A 25,184-nucleotide genomic window follows, 5' to 3' on the forward strand; every position below is an offset into this window, starting at 1 on the left:
AACAAATTTCAGGGGATGCACAAAGAATACCAATAGGTGGAGTGGAAGGAATTAGCAAAAGGAATTAGTGTTTGTGAAAACACTTTTGCATTCTTTTCTATACGCAATTGAAATAACAGGCCTACATTCACCTGCCGTAGTTTGATTAATCAAAGTTCAATAAGCCAAATTAGAAGATGTAGTTTATAAATTAGTAGTATACATTGAATGTTTCATACTTCATGTCAAGCCAAAACCACTCACATTTTAGCTTGGGGGTGACGTGAAATCTCTGGCACTGTGTTAACATCGATGGTGCACAAAAATACTTTTTGGTCCAGAAACCTGTTAGGATTATGATTATATATTCTCTACATAATCTATATATTCTCTATATAATATTAATAGGCGGGACTTAAACCAGTTTCCCAATTCGTGTGAACTGGGAAATTCTTGGCCAAGTAAAATATGATATTAATTGCAAATCCATACGAGGGAAGACAAAGACAAGGAAGAGCAGTTGCAAATGTCTTTTCTGTTTGGCATAGAAACCAAAATAACTAGGAATTGCACTCTCTAGAGTAGGATAGGATAGAACAGAACAGAACAAAATACGGAATGGGTTGGAATGGAATGGAATAGAATAGAATAACAGATGGAAGGGACCATGGAGGTCTTCTAGTCCAACCCCTTGCTTAGGTAGGAAACCCTACACCACTTCAGAGAAATGGTTATCCAATCTCTTCTTTAAAACTTCTAGAAGGAGGCTCTATTAATGCAGAGAAGTAAGCAGTTTATGATGTTAAGGTGCTGAATCAGGGTTTGGATGGGGCCACTTTGGATAATAAAAGCTTCATTTGAGATGGTGCTTCTCTGGATCTCCTCCCCTCTGTCAACTCTAGAAATGGCTCTAGCTGAAGCTGAAGCAAAAAACTCTTCACTTTACTTCATTTCTAAGTTGCCATGTATATTGTACTCTATTGTACCCTATGACTATTAAGTGTTGTACCTTATGATTCTTGACTCCTGATGAATGTATCTTTTCTTTAAGTACACTGAGAGCATCTGCACCAAGACAAATTTCTTGTGTGTCCAATCACACTTGGCCAATAAAGAATTCTATTCTATATTGGGGGGTGGGGGGGGATGGCGATTTGAGGAATGTAGAATGTTTTTCCCTACAGTGCCAGACATAACAGCAATAAGGTCTTGAGAACCAAGGTCAGCTCAAAGTGCCCTAGCAATGGCAGGAGGGAGTGTTGAGAAGTTCATCGCCTGCTTGGTTGATTAACATGACCTATGACACAAGACGGGGTGTGGGCAATATCTATTCTTTCATTATACCAAAGTGCGGGAATTATTCAGAGTTGGTTTCATGTTTGAACGTTCCAATATGATGTGTCCAATAAACAGGATCTTTGAGAAAAGCCTTAGAGTCTTTTGAATGGATTGGGAGCATTACTTGGAACTATGACACAACCCTCATTATCCAACCCATAGATATCTGGGCCTCGGTGCGATGTCCTCTTTCTGACCAGCGATAGTTTTCAATGTGCAAAGCCTATTTTTTAAAGAACAGCACTCAATTATGGGAGCCGTAACTTGTAGATTGCATTTGTAGTGCTGAGTGGTGACCAGAGAGAAAAACAGATTTGAGGTATTAAATTAAAAGGTGTTCGCCTTTTCTCTGAATTCTCTGGTTTATCCTTGCCTCATTTATTTGTTACTTGCATGTTGTCTCTTTTTACGTCTTCTCCTACAATTTATATATTTTTGGCTCTTTCTCTTTTTCCCTTCTGCTCCAGCTCTTCTGAAAAGCCCGCAACTGAGTCCCAAAGAGAGAAAACTTCTCGACCGCTGCAGCCATGCCCTCCAATAAGGACGCCTCTGGCTGCCTCGGCTCACCGCCAGGTTTGATCTGCTTGCCGCCCATCTCTGAGGACCTCCAGTTGGTGTGGACCCAGGCGGCCCAGACGAGTGACCTGGACAGTAACCAGCACCTGCTGCAGACTTTCAGCTATTTCCCATATCCCAGCCTTTCTGACCTGGCTTTGCTCTGCCTGCGTCACGGCCTGCACATGGAGAAGGTGAAGGCTTGGTTCATGGCGCAGCGGCTGCGCTGCGGCATCAGCTGGAGTGCCGAGGAAATCGAAGAGACTCGGGCTCGCCTCATCTACCACCAGGACCAACTTCACTTTAGTTGCCTGCTGGCTGGCAACCAGGGCAACTCCTGGCACCACCAGACTTGTAAAAGCCCTTCGTACTACCACCAGCTGGCTCCCCACTCCCTGCACTACTCCGGTAAATATCCAGAGAACCAGCAACCTCTTGTAACCTCCTTAAATCATTGTAGTACAGCTCCAGGGACAAAAGAACTCGGGACGATCGCTCAGGACATTTGGAAACTGCAGGAAAACACCCCATCCCACTATAGGAAAGCTCAGGAACATTTTGAACCTTCAGGGATCATGGTGAATTTTCAGAATACCAAAGAGACTGTTTCCGGTGCTTATCCACCCATCACGACCCTCGGCCTGGATTATAATGTCCCAGATTCTCCCACGATGGCCTGGAGCTTTCCTGCGCCTGCCGTTAATGGTGGGCACCACCCGGTGGTTCTTCCACTGGGTTCTTCAGTGAAAGTCAGCCCGTCCTCCTCGAAAGTGACAACCAGCGTCGCAGACTGGCAAAACCATCAGCACTCTTTCAGCGACCAGCAGACTTCTTTGCCAGAGGTTTTACGGAAGCCTAGGCGGAAGACAAAGGAGCAACTGGATTTGTTAAAGGCCTTCTTCCTTCACCGGCAATGGGCCAGGAGAGAAGATTATCACCAATTGGAGAAAGTAACTGGGTTACCCCGGGCAGAGATCATCCAGTGGTTTGGAGACACGCGTTACGCCCTGAAGCACGGTCAGCTGAAATGGTTCCGGGACAATGCAGGGCAGAGTCCTGAGCCTGCTTCCTTAGGAGGACCTCCTCCTCCCGAGCCATGCACAAATTCTCAAGACACAAGCCCCCTGGAACAGTATTGGGCCACCCACACGCAGCTGCAGGAGAATGACTTGCCAATGCTCTGTCGCAAATCGGGAATGAGCATAGAGCAAGTGTTGAAGTGGTTTCACTCACACTTGCCGGCCCCATGCGAGGTGGAGGTGTGTCTGGGAGACGACGATGAGGTAGATGAAGACATGGCAGCTGCGATGATAAAGGCTGAAGATGAAGACTACGACGAAGACGAGGATGTGGAAGAGGAGGAGGATGAAGACTGAAGGACTTTTGTGTGGATGCTGGAGGGTTTGTACTTCTCAGAGGAGCAGGTGGAAGGATCAGTGAGACAGATTAGTCAATCCTGAGAGTGAGGTTTCTGTCCCTAGCAGTTTCCTGCTGGTAGCAGTGACCCACATCACTTACATACTAGAATGTATTTTTTTCCCTTTGAGCCTTTGAAGGCTTCCCTTTAAGCCTTTAAAAACAAAAACAGTCTTTTTTCCATTCAGTGTTTATCAAGGCAGAATCACAACAGTCTAAAGATGGGGTTTCCAACCCTTTAGATGCAAGTGGCCATAATATATGAATCCCTTCAGCAATCGCTGGTCTCAAATGATTTATTTGAAAAAACTTCAGTTGGTTAATTGCGTTGCTTTGGTTTCATATTGTTTCTTCTAGAAGTTTTCCTTAATAATTATACATTTCTTGCCTAGGTCATTAAACCATGAAGCCCAACAATTGCCTAATTTTGTTACCTTTTCTAAGGCTTGGAATACAGATATTTTTCATTTATGCTTGGATGTATCTGTCTTGATTCTGTTTGTTCCAATTTATTTATTTTTTTATTCAAATTTAGAAATTGGATCGTTCTTTACCAGAGTTGCAGAGATTTGGCAACCCCACTCTTTCAAATTCCATGAAAGCCATACATATAAGATTTAATTGGTCTAAGCTCACATACCAACTATATATATATTTTTTTTTGGGTAAATGAACAGTTAAAGTAATTATTTGTTGTCGGTGCTTATGTTTTGTTTTATATGCCAGTTCTTTGAAATCAAAGAAATGTACAGGTGAAACTCAAAAAATTAGAATATCATGCAAAAGTTCATTTATTTCAGTAATGCAACTTAAAAGGTGAACCTAATATATGAGATAGACTCATTACGTGCAAAGCAAGATAGTTCAAGTCGTGATGTGTCATAATTGAGATGATTATGGCTTATAGCTCATGAAAACCCCAAATCCACAATCTCAGAAAATTAGAATATTACATGCAATCAATAAAACAAGGATTGGTACATAGAACAATATCAGACCTGAAAAGTATAAGCATGCATATGTTCTCAGTACTTGGTTTGGGCCTCTTTTGCAGCAATTACTGCCTCAATGTGGCGTGGCATGGAAGCTACCAGCCTGTGGCCCTGCTGAGGTGTTATGGAAGACTAGGATGCTTCAATAGCGGCCTTCAGCTCTTCTGCATTGTTCGGTCTCATGTCTCTCATCTTTCTCTTGGCAATGCCCCACAGATTCTCTATGGGGTTCAGGTCAGGTGAGTTTGCTGGCCAATCAAGGAAAATGAAGTCAGCATCCCCATAAAGCTCATCTGCCGAAGGAAGGATGAAGTGCTCCAAAATCTCCTGGTAGATGGCTGCATTCACCCTGGACTTAATGAAGCACAGTGGACCAACACCAGCAGATGACACAGCTCCCCAAATCAACACAGACTGTGGAAACTTCACACTGGACTTCAAGCATCTTGCAGTGTGTGCATCTCCATTCTTCCCTCTGGGTCCTTGGTTTCCAAATGAGATGCAAAAGTTGCTCTCATCAGAAAAGAGGACTTTGGACCACTGAGCAACAGACTAGTTCTGTTTTTCTTTAGCTCAGGTAAGACGCTTCTGATGTTGTTTGTTGTTCAGGAGTGGCTTGACAAGAGGAATACGACATTTGAAGCCCATGTCCAGGATCCGTCTGTGTGTGGTGGCTCTTGATGCACTGACTCCAGCCTCATTCCACTCCTTGTGAAAGTCCCAACACTTTTGAATGGCGTTTTCCTGACAATCCTCTCCAGGCTGCGGTCATCCCTGCTGCTTGTGCATCTTTTTCTTCCACACTTTTCCCTTCCACATAACTTTCTATTAATGTGCTTTGATACAGCACTTTGGGAACATCCAACTTCTTTTGCAATTACCTTTTGAGGCTTTCCCTCCTTATGGAGGGTGTCAATGATGGTTTTCTGCACAACTGTCAGGTCAGCAGTCTTTCCCATGATTGTGATTCCTACTGAACCAGACTGAGAGACCATTTAAAGGCTCAGGAACCCTTTGCAGGTGTTATGGCTTAATTAGCTGATTAGAGTGGGACACTTTGAGCCTAGAATATTGAACCTTTTCACAATATTCTAATTTTCTGAGATTGTGGATTTGGGGTTTTCATGAGCTGTAAGCCATAATCGTCTCAATTATGACACATCACAGCTTGAACTATCTTGCTTTGCATGTAATGAATCTATCTCATATATTAGGTTCACCTTTTAAGTTGCATTACTGAAATAAATGAACTTTTGTACAATATTCTAATTTTTCGAGTTTCACCTGTAGAAGACAGACTAAGGCTATCTTTCCTGTTTTCATGCCTTCAAGATACACTAAAAAAATGTTAGTTTCCAGACTGGTACTTAATATGGTGACTAGCTGTTATATTCAAATTGATATTTTATCATTAATCCTCCATTTTTATTCTCTCCTTTATTTAAAAATATCATTTTTGGAATGACTTCTAATATCTGCTCTTAATAGTCTTCTTTATCATGTGACTTTCTTTTAGTTGCTCTGTTTTCTTTTCCTTGTTCTGTTAGTGCCTTGATTCACCAGCTTTCCCTATCATCAGTTTTTCCATTCATGTCATATATCTGGTCTGTAGTTGGTTGATATAGTGAATTCAATGCCAGTTAGAGATATTGTAAGATAACAAGAGTGGCCTCTTGCAAAAGAATTGCAAACAGTCCTAAAAGCTTGGTATCTTCTTTTGTCAAACTGTCATTGCCCTCAGATTGATGGGGAAAATAAAACTCATACATTCTGAGGATAGCTTTAGAGATTAATTTGGAAGAAAGTAAAGAGGAATTTGCAAATTTGTGAAAGTATGAAGAGGTAGGAGACTAGACAGAGATTAATCATCTGTATTTTAAAAATTCTATTTCAATTTTTTTAAAGTAGAATCTTTACAGAAATAGCCTCTGCCTCTCCAGGCAAGAGAATTTAAAAGTACTGAAATAAGCTAATCAACCTTAGGTAAAGAGAAAATGGTACATGGATTATGCCATACTTAGTGAAATGTTCAAAGGCTGTAACTTGTCCAAGATAGAACTAAGCAGAATAATTTGATTTGTTGATTGGTTACTTAATAAATTGAATGAGTTAATAGATAATTATGTTCAGTAAATTATATCTGTCTTTTTCCTCTTTCTAAGTATAGTGTTTTTGAAGGCTTATCTTTTTTATTTTAGTCTGGGAAGCAACGTTGATTGCAAATACAGTAATCCTACATTATGTGCAACCTGGGTCAAATTGTTTGCATATTTCATCTTAGACAAAGGATTTAGCTCAGAGAACATACAACGTAATACATTTTCTTCTTAGCAAATCTAGTCACAAAGTAAGATTGGAGCTAGGATCCACAGGTCAGTTAATGGGCTATAACTGACAGTTAAAACAGTAACAACTCTGCTACTGCAGAGTTCACCAGCTAGTTTTAGCCATTTTCCTCAAAAGACTTTATAGGGTTTTATTTTAAAATTATGTCACATATGCTAAGTGCATTATACACTTTGCCTTGTATAATAATTTATATTTATTTACTACGATTCATACACCAGTCGGTTTCAGGCAACTGTGAACGGCTTATTACAAGTCACAAAAAATATTTAAATATAATTTTAATCAAAACAAGTCTCCTAATGGCATCACTCAGTTACTAATTGATTGCTTTTTAATAAGGCTCAAATATTCAAATACTGCAGGAAATCTGCACAGAAGAGTCTATCTTGCATCTAACATTAGGATGATGTTTAAGAGAACAGCTGCTTTGGTCATCCCCATTATTGCTGATGGATTTGGCTGATGGATGAATACCTGGGGAAAAGTACAATTAACTAGTTGCGTGGAGCCAGTCTTCCCAGTTTAGGACTGGATTAACTATTCAGCTTGCTTAGCAAAATTATATTCTGATTTTTGATAATGGCAATTAATGTATTTCTAATGTACTACAATTTTAGTTTAACAGAAGACATGGGGAATGAGGAGAAAATAGGGACTTTGTTCCTTTGGATGCTGCCATTAAGATTTCTAAATTGTAAAGCTGGGACTTAAACAAATTTAACATTTAACAGCAAAAAAAAAAATATTCATCTTACTGGCAAGGGTGATGAAAACTAGAACCAGGGTGGGGGTGGGGAGTAGAGGGGAGCCATAATTTCACTTGGATATGGATTACATTCATCGTCTTTCACAAAGCTGTGTCATGTAATACGAAAGGATGAGAATGAAGAATCCATGTGGGTCTCACTTACCTGTGGGGAAAGGATGGTGTAGAGTGAGGTGTGAATCTCAGCTGAGAATGACAGAAAAAGAAAAGCAATTGAAATGGGTGAAGCTTTTCCTAGCATGTCTAAAGTCTGTAGAGATTCTCAGTCATCCAGGTCATGGTTGTCCCAAAGGTGCTTTTTCAAGAGGCAACTGGACTTTTTTTGCTTTTTCTCTTGAAGACATTTCGCTTCTCATCCAAGAAGTTTCTTCAGCTCTGACAGGATGGTGGGGAATGGAACCATGACCTAGATAACTGAGAATCTCTACACAATACATTTAGCTATACAATTTGGGATGAACACCTTTGGAATTGTGTGGGAGTAGGAATGGATTTTCAAAGGAAAAAATTGCAGACTACAGGAACCAGGAGCACCACCCAGGTGACCCTGAGGACACAGATAAACCTCCAAGTGCTTCAACAACTCCCTAAAAGGACGCAATTGCCAGCTGTCTGCAAGGAATATAAATCCTTCCATTCCCCACTATCCTGTCAGACTCGAAGAAGTTTCTTGGATGAGAAGCAAAATATATTCAAAAGAAAAAACAAGAAAGTCTAGTTGCCTCCTGAAAAAGAACCTTTGGGACTACCTATCTACAATCTAATTTTTACCTGTAGGGAGCGCAGTCTTTCAGCATTGTGGTCAGGAACAGAAGCACCTGCTGGATCTACAAAACAAAAGCAACAGGAGGGCAAGTTCTGTGGGAGTTGAAGGGCTATCTTCACACCTTAGTCGCTTTTGGCATTTGCATATTTCATGCGTCAGTTTGTCTAACCATTCTGGAATACATAATGCCAGACTTAAAAATTGCACAATATACTTTGGGCAGACTGGTAATGTCAGGCATGCATCAAAAGAAAAGAGGACTTTTGTAGGCAAAACTGAGGGAGATTAGGACAAAGGTTTAATTTTACGTAAAAGAAAATAACAGTATAGTTGATGTGATTATTCCTTGTGTATGGTTCCCTTTCTGTTAACTTTAAACAGTACTGGTCAATGACAACTTTGAGGGTCACTCAAGCTAAATCCAGTGCTTTGGGACTCACCTGTAGCTAGTGAGCCTTAGATGTTATGATTATTTACAAGTCATTATAAGTCAAATTCACATAAGGAGCTAGATCACAACCAAAAGTAGTGTGTTTCTGCACGAAAACAATGAGGAATAAACATATATTTGCCAAAGAGGAACACTTTCCTCACCTGGAAAGATGCTGAGGTTGAAGTATGGAGTTTCTTGTGGCTGCCCAGGGTTATTAGCACTCTGACTCGCCATTGGGGTTTGAAGATTGAAGACATTGGAACTGGGGGTGTGGGAGACGAAAGGAGAGGCCCTAAAACGAGGAAGGAGGGGAAAGTGACAGAAGTCCTGATCATTGTGGAAGACAATACTAAATGTTTTTAACTTACACTGTGTAACTATATGTAAGCAGCAGCACCATCTAGGCCTCTCTCCACTTCTCCAACTCACCTGTAGAATAAGCTCTGCATGGAGTCTGAAGATGGAGTAGCTGTCAAATAGAATGTAAAGGTGTTACATCTGGAATGAATAGTGGAGATCACATGGAAAGGTGATAGGAAGTTTAAGGGTAGGTATGTGGGGAAAAGGTGGTGTGAGTAGTAGATCAAACAGAAATCCTTTTATTCGTTACAGAGAGGGAATGTGGCTTCTCTTCACAATAAATTCTGTTCTAAATAAAAAGCTGTGAAAGGATGCTTGTCTATAGAAATAATACCCTGGAAGATTCTTGATTTTTTTTTTTCCTTTGGGCTCCTGTGTTGCCTGGAATCTCAATACGGCAGAAATTTATTGTTTGTTGACAGTTCTTACCATTCGCAAAGACTGCCGGGGTTGTTCTGGTGGCTGTCCTATGCTGAATAAAGGGGGAGAAAAGTTTAAAGGAATTTTCATTTATTTATCTCATTTGTATCGGAGCAGCATACCACAAAGCTAAGAATAGTGATTAGATATGTAAAATCATTGCAAAAATATTAAGAACTATAAAAAACAAAGCCCACATAGAAATACAGTGAGATATGAAGAAATGTTTAATGGAACAAAAGTACTAAAAGGGCAACAATTAAAATATTCAGAAACACCTTACAGCTAACATTATTGTTTTTTATTGCAGATAAACCAGTTTGGGGCTTTGGGGCTTTCAGGATCTCCCGGTGAAACCTCCTTTTTAACCACATTACAGCTAAGGAAACGGTGGTTCTGCCCAAGCCATGTGCAGCTAAAGAGAAGAAAAAGCCCAGAATGTTTTATGTCCCAAAACAGCTTTTCATTTGGGCAGATGGTATCAGTGGAATTTTATTCTCAAAACTACTTCAAATAACTGCACGAAACAAAGCAGTCATTTCCTGGTAAAAGAAAAGCAGTGGCAGAAACTAACCTGCCAGCTGAGGGGATGGCTGACTCTGGAAGAAATGGAATCCATAGAAGATGAACGGCTGAGAAAAGAGGCACAATAGGTCAAGAAGCTGTCACTAGTACAACTGAAAGCTAAATCTGCAATCAAATGCATTGTACCATTACGGTTTTTTTAAGTATAACAATCATATTTTGCTGTAAGGGAGCTAGACTGAAAGGACCATAGTCGCAGCAAGGAGATTCTAAGATATGGAAAGACACTTATTTCGCTTAGAATATGCACACCTTAGAATAGAAGCCACTTGTCTGAATAGAGGATCCCTTCCATCTCAATTCTGAATGCTGATTTCTTGAAGAAAACATTGTTCATTCTCTTTAATTCTGAGCAAGTTTCTAAACTTTACGCAATCTGGAGCACATTTAGAATAGTGGCTGCCATGGAAAACTTAGTTCAAAATATCCTTTTCCAGAAAACCAAGTAGCTCTTCGGGATATTTTCACCATCCAACTGGGATTTTTGTGTGGACTCAAAAGGTATAGTAACTAGAATGTAGCATTTTTGCTGGCTTGTTTATTTCCACATTTGACAGTTTTTACCAAAAACTGCTGTCAAAGGAGGTTTTTTTTAATAGAAACTATTAACAGTGTGAATCACCCCTAACTAAAAAATAATAATAATTACCTGACCACCTCACTGGAGCGCTGGAAAATTCGTTGTGGTGTAACTGCAAAGTATGAGATAGTTACAATGTATTCATGGTTAACTCTGCTAGAAGTACATGTTGGCCTGAGATAATAAGAAATCTTATACTAGGATATATCTGTCCATATCCTACATTGCATCAGAGATCCAGGCAAACATCCCTATAGCTAAGTAAGCATACACAAAATATTACCCTGAAACAAGTGAAGTGATTCAGGATCCTTATCTCTCACCTGTCTGTGAGGGAGGAGTGATGGCAACCGGCTTTGGGGTGTTCTTTCTGCATCAAATTGAAATGAGTTTGATTGGTTAGGATAACTACTACTCCCCACTCACCCCTAAATATTAGGGTTTTTCTCTGTCCTGTGTTTTCAATGCTGGCCTATGATGGCTCAAGCTCCTTCATTTTGCCAGAGAGATCTCCTATAGTACTGCCTCTATTTCATGGGCTGCCGGTCCTGATTAATGTTTCCAAAGGACAGAACAGACATACTGACCTGCTATCCTGGTGTTCTCTGGGAAAAGCCTGTTGAGAGAAGAGGGAAGATTTGGGAGTCAACAGCTGGGCTCCTAACACAGCAAAGGACTTTGATTTACTCTCTCCTCGATTTATTCTCTTCTGCAGAAGAGCAATAGTCATTGCTGCCAGCAGAGGGTGACAAGAAACCAAATAAAGGAAATATATAATTATTTCCACCAAACATCTTACCTTCAGGTTGAAGTACTTCTTCTTCAGTTCCCTATTTTCCTTCTGTACAGCCTCTAGTTCTCTACATATAGAAGTGGCAGGCAGGAGAAACAGAAAGCGGGTAATAATAATATGCCTTGATGCTTTAAAGCCCACTAGAGAACACTTCAGCATTGATGAGAATAAAGGAGGAGGGCTGCCTCTGGGGCTATGCAAGCTATTAGTTTCACTTCACAAATTATCAACATGTTTTAATGGCTGATATCAGGAGGGAGCAGTAGCCTGGAGTCTTCTTTAGAAAAGTATATAATCCTATTTGCTTGCCACAGTTTTTATCTCCATCAAAAATAAAACAAGTATTTCTTTTTTCCCTTCCAATTAGGACAACTGAAGCATATTTCCAGCTCATTCAATAACTTTCTTTTGGGGAAGAAGGGACAGGAAAGAATGGCTTTCTGGATATATGAATGGAAAAAATTGTTTTAAGTATTTTAATTAAACAGCCCAGAGTGGGGGGTTGACTTAAGAAGGTAGAATGGACCTTTGATCAACCAGTAATGTTCTTAACTGAGTGACAATATGAAACTAGATCTTGTAAAATTAATCATATTAACTTCACTAATCCCTACAAATAAAACTAACAGGCTGTATTCACAGAGTAGGCCAAGATGTAAATGAAAGACCTAGCCACTGTATTTGCACAACCTGTTAACCTTAGTTTGAATCTATTTAGCTTCACTTATGGCTTGGAGTGCTGTATGAAGCAGCTTATTTGGTACTTCAGTATATTCTATGTCCTCCTAGAGAATAGGATATTTTAATATTCATACTGTGTTGTGCAGACACATTTATACTGTTTTCCTTTCTTAAATGAACACAACCTGCATATCTCACTTTTCCTGGATAGTTAGTTTGTGGAGAGCTTGCTGGAGTGCTCCTTCAGCTTTTGAAGCATTATTTTTGTAGAAAGAGACCAGCAGGTCCATCTGGCTCTTCTGGAATGTCCATACCTAGAAAGAAGACCAGAAGGTACGAGAGAAGTGGATTTCAAGGAAATTCAGCATTTGGTCTCATGACTATAACTCATTTAGAGATATAAGAAACAGCATGTGTGGAACCTTTCAAGTCCAGGTACATCACTCAGAGCAGAAGACATCTCCTGTATATGGATCGTACACGACCAATCCCTACAAATCACAGTAGGCTTGTGATGGGAAACCTTTGGCATTCTGAATATTATTCAAATCTTTTTTTTTCATGGTTTCATTAATTTATAATATGACATACAAAAAGAATACAAAAGCAAATATTAGGTAAATTAGAAAAGGAAAAAGGGAAGTGGATAGTGGAAAGCAAGGGAAAAGGGGAAAAAAAGGCATTGACTTCCGACTCCTTTGGTGCAATAAAATAAGGCATTAAGATTATTAATATTATTCAAATCTAACTCCCACACATTTCAACTAGGATGGTCAGCAGTAATGGTTGATGGGAAGGTTTGTACAGTGACATCTTTCCTAGATTGGAAGTCTCTGCTCACAGTCACTCATGCCTTGATCACCTCTCTTTTAGATTGCCAATATGTTGCCAAGAGTTGACAATCATTTGATGACACATAATCATTTTGCTGTATCTATATCTACTCTTCATTATGATTACAATTCAGTTTTCTGGTTTACAGCCCTATAGGGCTTGAGGTCTGGTAATCTATGGGATTACCTCCTCCAAATGCCTACTCAATAAGATTACGGACTCTTTCTGGATCCCGTTTCTTAAGACACATCATTTTCAGAGACCCAGCTGACTTCCTCCTCTGGAGCACCACTCTTGCTGAGATCAGATTGTTTCCCACCCTTTTGCTGGGGGAAACCTTGGAGTAAATTTGTAATGAGAGTCACAGTCCTGATATGGATTGGATGTTATTAATTTTGCTCCTTAGAGTACGATGATTTGTTTTGCTATTTGCTTTTATTACCATTTTTATTATATTTGCATTATTTTATAAGATGCTCAGTGCCTTGTTTGAATTAGAACTGGCATAGGACTGGCAGTAATGGCACAGTGCTTATATAGAGGACCTATATGGGCCTTAATAGAAAGAAATGGAGAAGGGGAAGGGGAAGGCAAAGGATAAGGGGCAAAGTCCAAAGTCTTGACTTTATTTGGCCAAGTGTGATTAGACACACAAGGAATTTGTTTCCAGTGGAGAGGGAGGTTATTCTCCAAAAATCACAGACCTGGCTTTTCCCCAAAGTGCTGGGAGAAAGTGAGGTGGGCAAGAGGATTTAACAATGGCCTGCATGTGGAACCTTAATTTTGGTGCCAGATTTTTTAATGTTCATTGTTTATACGTATAAAGTATATGTATAAAGTATTATGGATATTATTTTAATTGCTAGTTGGGAGATGCCCAGAGTTTGATGTAATTTGGGTGGCTGTATAAATATTTTAAATTAAATAATGATCATAGATTCTCCAGCCCTGGAACCATCTAGTTAATAGCTGAGTCTAATAGTCTAATAGTACTTTATATATTTACTTTAATATTCCATCCAGTCAGGGGCGTGATCTGTGGTTTTTGTTTGCAAGGCCTATATTATATAGAGCAAACAGTTCAGACTTTGTGTACCTAAAGCTGTAAATGAACAAGGTGATATGAATATTATCCACAAGGTGAGTTGAATGATAGCAAGGAATCTTACAACAGCTTAAAGTCTAACCAATTTATTATAGTATAAATTGTCTCAGATTACATTTACCGGCTTTCCTTCTTAGTTACCCCCAAAACTGTTTCTAAACCATGAGTATTTAATAATTAATTTTTAAAATTAAAGAGGACATCAAGGAAAAAAATCAATATTGTACAGAACTTTCTATTTGAATATCTGGCATGTGCACCATTTTTGTCTGATAGTTTATGTTAGGCAACTGCATACTTTTTTTAACAGAAAAAAGTATCTTATCAGAAATACTGTAAAACTGGTTACAGCCTAGTTAGTACATTAGGTAAATGTGTCATAACCCTCAAACCCCTTAAACATGGGTGTCTATGATACAAATATAACAACTTTCTCTCACTTTTCCCCCCAACTTTTGGAATCTCCTTCCATAGGGTTGGTGCTCACTTCTGTGTTACATTGCAAGGGTATTTTTAACAGCAGGGGGAGCCCTTTCTTTTCCCCAGGCCTTTAATAGTTTGAAACAGTGCTTCCCAAAGTGGGTAGTACCACCCCCTGGGGGGGGGGGATGCCTTGGGGGGCACTAAGAGGCAAGGGGGCCGGCAGGGGGGTGCTAAGAGGTGGCAGGGGTGTTCGAGGCGCCGGCCCCACAGGGTCACCCCATTGACTATTTCACCGCTCTGGAGCTGGCGCCTCGAATGCGGCAGCTCTGATGGACCACTCCGGTGCAACAGTCAATGGCACCCATGGATCACCTAAGGGGAGGCAGAGGAAGGGGGCTTTGACCACATGCCCAATATCCAGTATCCCGCTTAGCCAAGCCCACCCCTTTTTGTAGTTGCCATGCCTGACAGCAAGTTCACAGGCTGCCAGGGATCAGCCTCCTAAGCTGCTCCCCCTCCTGGGGCACTCACATCGTAGAGGGCAGTGCTGTTCCCTCCTTCCTGGAGCAGGGCAGGGTTGAGGAAGCCTAGGGCTCTACTTTCGCAATGTGCCGCTGCTGAGTTCAACGCACCAGCTCCGCAGGCTCTCCCCATTGAGCCCTTGCATCGCTCTGGTGCAACAATCAATGGGGTGAGCCTGCGATGCCAGCGCCTCAAACACCCCCTGCCGCCTCTTAGCGCCCCCAAGGGGACCGGCAGAGGGGCGCTAAAAGGCAGTAGGGGGGGCATTTGAGGCACTGGCACTGCAGGCTCACCCCATTGACTGTTGCACCGCTTCGAAGCCGGTGCCTTGAATGCAGTGGCAGCGGCTTTGCTTTACTGTGCCGCCGCTGTCACATTCTGTCTGTCTGTCTGTCTGTCCATCTCTATCTATCTATCCATCCATACACCCATCCAAAAGGTCTGTCTGTCTGTCTGTCTGCCTTCCTACCTACCTGCTTGCCTGCCTGTCTTTCTGTCTACCTACCTACCTATCTATCTACCAATATAGATCTATCTATCTATCTATCTATCTATCTATCTATCTATCTATCTATCTATCTATCTATCTATCTATCTACATATCTACATATTTACCTACCTATCCTTACATCCATCCAAAAGGTCTGTCTGTCTGTGTGTCTGCCTTCCTACCTACCTGCTTGCCTGCCTGTCTTTCTGTCTACCTACCTACCTATCTATCTACCAATATAGATCTATCTATCTATCTATCTATCTATCTATCTATCTATCTATCTATCTATCTATCTATCTATCTACATATCTACATATTTACCTACCTATCCTTACATCCATACAAAAGGTCTGTCTGTCTTCCTGCTTGCCTGCCTGCCTGCCTACCTACATACCTGCCTACCTACCTATCTACCAATATATCTACCTACCTATCTACCAATATATCTACCTACCTACCTATCTACCTACCTACCTAGCTAACTAACTAACTAACTAACTAACTAACTAACTAACTAACTAACTAACTAACTAACTAACTAACTACCTGTCTCTCTCTGTCTCTCTCTTTCTCTATCCATCCATACATCCATCCATGTTCGAAGTGCCGGCCCCGCAGGCACATTGGGAAAGTAGAGCAAAGCCTGTCTGGGAGGGAGGGAGGGAGAGAGAGAGAGAGAGAGAGAGACCTGATGCCTCAGATTGAAATGAGGCCTAATTTAGACTGAGGCTCTTTTCCACATTGAAACATCTTTGCCAACACATTGAAACATCTTTGGCTTCTGTTAAAGGTTTTGTGGATGAAACATGGTCAAGACTATCAGGAAGCTCTCACATTTTGTTGAGGCTTTAAACAGGATCCATTTGACCAGACCTCCATCCTAAAAATTACTTTTCCCCAATGTATAACAGTGCCAATTTTGAAGAAGGCAAAACCAAAATGTACTGGTAAATTACAAGGAGAACACATGCACACACACTCCCTTCTAACCCTGCTGGAGCAGGTGATTGGACTAGAATAGATATCATCTTTCTCCTCCCTCCCTTCTTTATTTCTTTTTCTTTCTGCCCCTTCCTTCCATCCCCCCTCTTTCTTTGTCCCTTTTTCTTTCTTTCCCTTTTCCTTTTCTTCCTTCTCTTTCTCTCTCTCTTTCTTTTCTCTCTCTTTCCCTCTCTCAGGCTCACCCAATTGACTTGGTACACCGTTCCACTCGTACTTGCTTGGGCAGGTCTCTCCAGTGCAGCGGGCTCAATGGGGTGCACCTGTGGGGGTGGCACCTAGAACTCAGCAGTGGCAACATATTTGAAAAGTAGCGCAAAGCCAGAGGTTGGTAATTTTTGCTGCAAAGAATCACAAAAGCTTCTGGGCTGTGCACAAGAAGGGACACACATGTCAATGCAATTCAGCAACATAAAATAAATAAATACAAATAAAACAAATCAACAAGAATCAGCAAAGCATCTCTGATTAGATTCTATTCACTTCTAGAATCGAATCATAGATGTTTTGCCAATTCTAGTCTAATGACCTGCTTCAGCAGGGTTAGAAGGGAGCGTGTGTGTATGTGAATGCATGGCTGTCAAAACTCCAAAAACAGGTTGGACTTCCGGTTTCAGCTTCTTCAGCGACAGATCAAAACCTCGTCTCTGCGAGGCTTCGATCCGTGCTCGCCACTGGAGTGCCCCGAGCCGGCTGGTTTCGGGGCTAAGCCACCCTCGTAGAGGTGGTAAAGAGGGGGGAGACTGCCAGCAGGGTTGAGGAGAGCCGCATCTCTCCTCCCCAGCTGGCCATTACTCACTTTCCCGAAAGGCGGTTGCAGCGGTGGTCAGAAATGGCCACCACAAAGAAGAACTCGACTGGAAAAGAATGTGCAGGAGGAAGATAAGAAGAGAAAGTTTTGGTTTATCGGGTCAAACAGCAAAAGCAACAGATAAGGTACCCTGGAATTGAAACTGTTAAAAAACAATAACATTGTTTCCTAAGAAGATTTTTAAGCTGCGAAGGAGAGAGAAAAGGGAAAAGATTTGGTTTTCTCCTTTTCCTATACTGACAGCTGAGAGACTTAAGCAAGAAATTGGAAAAAAATCCACTTTGACATCAATAGGCATTTAATGCTGAAAATAAAAAGTCAAAGGGATAATAAAGATTTCTGGATAATTAAAAGCTTTTGAAAACAGGAAAGGAGAGAAAAAGAATAAAAGGGCAGGATCTGGAAGGGAGGAGACTGCCTGGAATTAAAAAGCACTTACAGCAAAATCTCAACAAGACTTCCAAAAGATACATTCTAACTGAAATATTGCAACCAAAACCCCAGGAAGAGAAAGTCGAAAAAGAAATAAGAAGATATAACTCGGGACTATCTGGATTACTTGATGATTTCTGGATTCTTGGTTATTGTTTTGAATGACTAAAATCAATCGGGTGGTTGTTTAAAACTGTTTAAAATGGCTCCACTTTTAGAAGAACTGAAAATGGAACTTAAAAAAGTACAAAGAAGATGCACAAGAAGGGAGAGGTTCTTTTGGCTTCGTATTTCAGTTTTTAGAAATGGAGATTTGGAATTATGAGAAACAACAAGAAATGCCTGCAGACAAGAAGATTGCAACAAAGAAGAAGCCATCTTTAATGAACAAGTAATCTTAGATGGGGGAAAAAAGGAAAGGGGGGAAAGAGAATGGAAAGTTTAAGATTGGGAAAAACAACTCCAAAAAAAAAAAAAACAGAGTGAAAAATAAGTATAAAACCAGAAAGCAACAGAAGAGGGAAATGCAGAAGAGAGAATTAGAACTAGAGAGACAAGGGGGTAAAAAGGGGAGGGAGAAGATGAGAGGGAAGAAAGGAAAAGAAGTTATAAAGGACAGAAGCAAAATATAGAGAAACAGGGCCTATTTAGAGATAATGGGTGAAAACTTAATGGAAAAAGGGATTCTGCAAAGGTACATAAGATAGTATGGTTATATTAGAAGGAGAAATAATTTTAGAAAATATGAAACAATGTATGATTAAAATGTCTGATAAAATAGCTATCGTAATTCAGTGGAATGCTTGTCAATAAATAAATGTAGCAAAAGGTATATTTAATGATTTATAAAACACATGTAAAGAGATATAAGGGAAAAATTAATTATGGAGATTATATGTGTTTTTAAGGAAGTATGATATTTAATTGAAAAGAAGTGTTAAAGATGTTAAGATTTTAATGATTATTAATGATAGAACTGAACTGGAATGGAATGAGGGTTTATAATTACATATATTTACAATCTTTCTTTTTTTAAAAGAATATAGTGTGTATTATAAGAATGTGCCAAGCAGAATTCGATTGGAAGTTATGTATTATGTATTATATTGAAGGTCATAAACTTAAGGTATATATTGAAGTTTAAATAAGAGTTGAATGGATGTAATTAAAAGATATAAAGGTGTCATACTCCAAATAGTAACTACAGGAGAAAATTTGTTTAATGAGAAAAGATAATATGAAATTGAAACAGAACAGACAAAAGTATAAATATAATGATTTGAATTGAGATGAGATAATCAAAATAAAATTGAGAAAATTAAACGAGGGGGAAAACTATATAGAAAGTGTAAAATAGTATAAGATATAGAATAGAATACAAAAAGGAGCATGAAATTGAGTTTTGTGTCTGTATAAAGAAGTTCAACCCGGGACCATGCTATTTTCAAAAAAGATGATTTACTTGTATTTTGTGTGTGAAAACCCAAATAAAACTTTATTTAAAAAAAAAACTCCAAAAATAGGTCAAGTAGCTCTGGGGAGGCCAGTCATAAATTAGAACACTTGCTAAGGAACTGGCCATTAAGTGAGGACCATTTGTATTTGGTTTGCTAGCCACCTGGTCATGCCCACCCAGTCACATGACCACTAAACCACACCTACCTGATCATGTGACCACCAAGCCACGCCCAGCCAGCAAGCCATGCCAGCCAGTCATGTGACCACCAAGCCATGCCCACCCAGTCACATGACCAGCAACGCCCACCCAGTCACATGACCAGTAAACCACACCCTCAAATTAGGCCACACCCACAGAAATTTGAATCCCACCCCTGGGTGGGAGGCACCAAGGATGAGTTTCTAGCACCAGGGGGGCGGTGGACTGAAAAAGTTTGGGAACCACTGGTTTAAAACATAAGGGATGCAGAGGCTGTTTTATCACTATTGTAATTAATTATATATAATACTTACTTCTTTTGTAAACTGTACTAGGAAATTTCTATTTTAAAATGTGATGTATAAGCATTCATATTAATGAATGAAAATAAGGCAATGTTATCTAAACCGGTATCTGCACATATGTGTGTCTGCATCATTCTCAGGACTGAACTTCTGATGTTTTTTCAAGTTTGTTTCTCTTCTCGCAGATCAAGTTATTGAGATGACAAGGAGATTTATGTGATTATATGGAAATTACATGGATTGCTGTTCTCAATCATCCTTTCTTTTTAACCCCCAGGAGGCCAAACTTTCGTTATGAAAATCAAGATTATATAGTATTTCTCAGTCTAGCACAAACAAACATAGAAAAGAAAGCCTTTTGTCACTGGCTGAGTAAGGATGATCTGTCTGTTATCCAAGGATTTTAGAACTGCAGGATACTTCTGCCAGAGGCTCCTATGCAGAATATTGAACACAAGGTAACAGTTTTGCCCATTTTCTGGATCTAATGAAGAATAGTTGCAAACTTTGTTAAGTTCAATTAAGTGATATAATTGTAAGAAAATAAATAAAAACATTTTTAATGGAGGTAGAATAAAATACAGATCCATTTCATCTTTAAAGGTTCCTCCCCTCCTCTTCATCTGAGCACTAGGCTATCTAGTTTAAGAGATGGGATTAGGATGAGGATTATCATGGTGGATTTTAATGCTCAGGTATCGCTGATTCTGCTGAAATTTCTTCTGCTGATTAACTAGCTCGTCACAATATTTATCTGGCTCTTTTATCTAGATTTATTGTTGTAATTAATTAGCTTACTTGGCAAACCTGGGATCACCATTACTACAGAATTAACCTTTCCCCAGATTGGTTATTAACCAATCCTAGCGGACCTTGGATCATTCATCTATCATGTAACAGCTATTAAAAATGGAATAAAATGTACCTTAATTTTAGGGAACATGTTTGACTAGGGAAGTGATTCATTCATGTTTTCTACAGGGTGGGCATGCCTCCAAACACTTTAAGTGGGTCAGAATAACTTAAGTATTACATACCTGTTTTAATCACTGTTCCCCTTTTTCACAACTAAAATTTATGGGAATATAACCCCAAATGGTTTCTTACCTGAGAGATATGAGCAATATAGTTGAGTGCTGTTTCAACAGGGTTTTTGACAAACTTCTTTTCTTCTTGTTTTATCTGAAGACAGAAAAGCAAACAAAGGGTAGATAAGAGTTAAATCGTTTATAATCTAAAAGGAGAAACATATTGAATTTTTCAGAGTTTATTTAATTGGTTGTATATCTGAAATACCTTTCCAATATCATTTCACCAATTGAAATATGTCTAGCTGCTACTCGGTCATTCTGAATTCTTGTGCGTATGATTTTGATTATTTTTTTCATTTTTTATTTATATAAAAATAAAAAATTATATAAAAACTGCCTTTCTTCTAAGGAACTGAAAGTAATGTAGTATGAAGAATACCACTTTTGGAGTATTGAAAAAGAGCAGGAAAAATATTCTGAAATAAGTAATTTTAAAAAAAAAATTTTCTTCTCTCACCTAACTTTATAGAAGCCTTCTAAAATACATTATAGTGACTGATTCCATGTAATTCAGTACACAGCATTGATGGGCAGTATTTGAATACTGTACTTTTCTCCATAATTGGGATACATAATGAGATCCCGATTGCCAGGTAGCTGAAATTATTTTTACAAATTAAAAGTACATAATAAATCATTCTCAAGTTTTCAAGAAATATCTTTTGTTTGGCTTCTTATAAATTAATATTTATCCACTTTCTACTAATGTCAGAGCTCTATTAAACTCATTGTTTAACACTCGTTTTTTTTTTAAATCCTGCTCACTACTGGTATTTGGTTAAAATTAAATATTTGACACATTCATCCAATAAGTTGGAATACAAAGTCTGAGTTCAGAGACACTGAAAAGAAAATAAATAATATTTCTTACAGAAACCAGAACTTACATTATCCTTAAGAGACAAATATTTGCAGCTTGTTCCACAAGAAGGGCATTTATCTAACAAGATTAAAACGTAAAATGTTACTATAACATTGAAACGTTTCATATATAATAATGTCTGAAATAGCAAAATGAATGATTTTTCTAAAATTAGCAAGCCAATTTTTGTTTATATTCTCTGTAAAAAGATTTTGGCTGATCTCTATATGTGAAGGAGGTTTGGGGCTGGATGGCATTTTGATAGGAAGCCATCAGAAATCTCAGAGTTGTAGATCAATCTAGAATGTGGCAAAAACATCTGTACTGTTATCAAGGAAATGACACACAAGTGTCCAATAGGTCATCAGAAGTCAGGCACATTTGAAGGAGACGTCATTTTTATTTCTTTGACTTTTACTCCCCTTTTGTGCTGTGTGGCACACACACAAAAAAGCCTGTAAAGTAGAAAAATCCACTTCATACTTACCTGTACCAGCACATTCTTTGCAAAATATGTGTCTACAACTAGTAACCAAAAAGTCAGATTTCTCTTGGCTGAAGCACTGATTGCAATGAAACCAATCCATGCTGCAAGGCAGAAAGGTAAGGTAGATTTTTCTCAGCTTTTATTGTGAATAAGGATGTGTCAGATGGTTTTCTAGAAAGAATTGTAATTGAATTTGAATTTTTGCGGGAAACAGAAAAATATATGTTTTTGAGGATTAGAATAAAAATACAATATTATTAAAAATATCAATAATGCTGTAACAGAATAAGAGGTTATTTTATACTTTTAACTGCAGTAAAAGAAAATTGAAACTGACTTTTTTATTTCTGCCTTTTGGTCTTTGCTCCTCTTTTTCTTCTTCTAAATATTGGTTGTCAGTTTATATTCTGTATTGAAATTTTTAAAAAGATGTTATAAAAAGAATTGGATGGATGGAAAAGTAGAAAGTTAAATTAAAATAAGCAAATGAATTATAAAAATAGAGGAAGAGAAAGGGGTGGGTGGGAAGCAGGCATTTAGACAAGGTTGGATAGATATATTGGATTGGAAACAAAGGTGAAATACCAAGGGACTGGCAGAGAAAATATAAGCAACTGAAGGATACATTTATATCAAAGATTGTGTTAGTGTTACTAAATTGGTTAAATGTTGACTATGTTAGTTTCTTTACCCTTTCTTTACCCACATAATCCTTTCTTTAAAAAATAATCCTTTCTTTAAAAAATAATCCTTTCTTTAAGGGAGGCAGAAAGTAAAGTATCATCACCATCTTTATCTGAGTATTACTGTACGGACTGGTCTTATACGGACTGAAAAAGGATGATTGCAACTATATTAGGCCAATAGATGCAGTGGATGGATGGAAACTAATCAAGGAGAGAAACAACCTGGAATTAAGGATAAATTTCCTAACAGTGAGAACAATTAACCAGTAGAACAGCTTGTTGTCAGAAGTTGTGGGTGCTTCATCACTGGAGGTTTTAAAGAAGAGATTGGACAGTCACTTGTCTGAAATGGTATAGAACAGGTTCTCCTGCTTGGACTAAATGACCTCAAAGGTGCCTTCCAGCTCTATTCTGATTGACTTATACTTTCCCACTGCATACTCACTATTAATGAATATTCACTGAGTTCAACAAATAAATAAAATATTATTCCATCAAAATATTGTGGACTTCAGAAACGTGAAAAGGAGAAAGAAAATGAGAAGAAAAAAAAAATCTAAGTATGAAGGGAGGCGGGTCTTGCTTCATTTCTTGGCTTGGACCCATAGCAGGGAAGGAAAAGAACAGAGATATAGATATTAAGATGAATTGCCATATATCAAAGCTATGGCATCATAATAATGGTTTCATAACACCAACATGTCCCAGGCAGCAGAATGCATCACTTTTATCATGAAATCCTGTTTTATGCCCCAACCATTGCTTCTTCTAGTCACTCTGGGTTTCTCCCATTTTATTTTAATTTATTTTCTTCCTTTTACTGCCAGTTCTGACTAGAGATTGATGACCATCAGTGATCTTCACTTTTTTTGACATTACTGTATAAAACAAAGACATTCTATTTTTGCCAAACCAGGTACTTTTTTGGGGGGTTGGCTTGGTAGTATATAATCTCTGAATCTAATCCTTTGGCTATGGTGGTTAGGGATTAGGAGAACTGAAATCCAGTTTATCTGGAAATCAGGCTGAGAAAGAAAACTGTAGTCTTTAAATTTGGTTGCCAACTGTAGTGAAGCAATACTTTTAAAGACTTTTAGGAATTAATTAGGGGGTTTATGGGGTCTCAACTGGAGAGCCAGGTATTTGCACCCAGGGCATGGTGAATCTGAGTTTGGGCTGCTCGATATAAAGACACTGATGCAAGATTAAGGCAGGAGGTTCTTTAACGTAAAAATCATGAAAACTGCAGCTCAAATCTTTCTTCATTATCACGACATTCCCACTATTGTTAAAAGTATGATAAATTATAATCTAATCAATTTATATGTGATTTAATCATGGATTCAAGCAGTAGGTCAAGGATTTATGTGGGTTTTTTTTTACCATCTTGTGACTCCAGGATGACTTTCACATTTCAAATCTGATTTGAGGGCAGAAGCAGCATGAAAATAACGAGGATTTATAGGGGTTTCTCTTAAGACTACACTGGATTTGTGCTTTGAATGGGGGGAATCTCTGAACAAGAGGATGAACATCTATTTAAGATCACGTTGGACACGGAAAGAATTTCTTATAGATCCAAGATAATAATGAAGATGAAACTTGTCCAAACAAGTTTCTGAATAGTTACTGCCATCTTTAAATTATTTTTCTTTGAACAATGTTGATTTAATTATTATATTGTTTGGTTTTGGTGCGATTCTTTTTTTAAATTCACTTTCATTATAATTTCTCCTTCCATGGCTGTCACTTGAAAAGCAGCTGCGTTGCTTTAGAATTATTTACATTTTTTAAGGGATGGCTTAACCATTATGGATATTTAATTGCTTATTTGATGTATCTGTATTGATTTGACAGTATATATTTACATACTATATAAATAAGAGGGAGGGAGGGAAGAGAAAAAAGGAAGGAAAATGGGCATAAAACAAAAGGAAAATAGAAGAGGGGAAGGGAAAGGATTAGAGAAAAAAGAGGGAAAAAGGGAAAGGGAATTAATGAAACACTGAGGAAGTCTTAGAAAATAAAAAGGCTCCTAGTTATTCAGCCTCAAATCCCCCTCAGTTCAGTGAGTCACTCCACCCAGATGGAAACCATGATTCTAACAAGGTTATATAACCCAGTTTAATGGCTTTTTTAACCCTTTGAGAATTCCCTGCCTAGGCCAGCCTATAAATGAGGTTCGTTCACCTCAGCTGCCATCGAAGTCAAGTGACAGGGAAGGCAGGTGGTTAATTTTGAGGGGAAACCTCCCCCTCCCAAATCAATAAATAATTTTTTTCCCTTCATTGCTGGACTACAGACATCTTCGTCCTCAGCGTGGCCCTCAGGATGATGGGAATTAACTCCAACTCATTCTGAGGTGTGGGGGTGGGAACACAAGGGTGAGAGACCAAGCAGGCCGCCTCTTTGCGTTGCTACAACGCCGCATCGATCCGTATTTTTGTGTGCGTGTGCGTTTATA

At 38.9% G+C, this 25,184-nt stretch overlaps 2 protein-coding genes across 3 annotated transcripts; one reads left to right on the plus strand and one right to left on the minus strand.

Moving 5' to 3' along the window:
- Window positions 1-1,844: 1,844 nt before the first annotated feature.
- Window positions 1,845-3,427, plus strand: HOMEZ (homeobox and leucine zipper encoding). Its single transcript, XM_087947195.1, has one exon. The coding sequence runs from the start codon at window positions 1,845-1,847 to the stop codon at window positions 3,246-3,248; it is 1,404 nt and encodes a 467-aa protein (XP_087803321.1). The 3' UTR covers window positions 3,249-3,427.
- A 6-nt stretch (window positions 3,428-3,433) lies between these two features.
- On the minus strand, window positions 3,434-22,365 carry RNF212B (ring finger protein 212B). 2 transcript variants are annotated; one of them, XM_087947196.1, is made up of 14 exons: window positions 22,035-22,365; window positions 21,573-21,625; window positions 20,702-20,776; window positions 12,212-12,327; window positions 11,127-11,399; window positions 10,863-10,909; window positions 10,609-10,651; window positions 9,949-10,006; window positions 9,384-9,426; window positions 9,024-9,063; window positions 8,756-8,886; window positions 8,167-8,222; window positions 7,541-7,581; window positions 3,434-7,103 (listed from the first exon to the last, which is right to left on the minus strand). In XM_087947196.1, exons 1-14 carry the CDS (start codon window positions 22,132-22,134, stop codon window positions 7,070-7,072), a joined length of 1,110 nt encoding a protein of 369 aa, XP_087803322.1. In that variant the 5' UTR covers window positions 22,135-22,365; the 3' UTR covers window positions 3,434-7,069. The 2 variants fall into 2 exon arrangements, with proteins under 2 accessions (XP_087803322.1, XP_087803323.1); XM_087947197.1 differs by having other exon boundaries at window positions 3,434-7,100; window positions 7,537-7,581.
- Between the last annotated feature and the right edge of the window lie 2,819 nt (window positions 22,366-25,184).

This window comes from Notechis scutatus, chromosome Z (assembly GCF_049901735.1).
Source record: "Notechis scutatus isolate UNSWTSFEM ecotype Mainland chromosome Z, rNotScu1.2, whole genome shotgun sequence".
Taxonomy (NCBI): Eukaryota; Metazoa; Chordata; class Lepidosauria; order Squamata; family Elapidae; genus Notechis; species Notechis scutatus.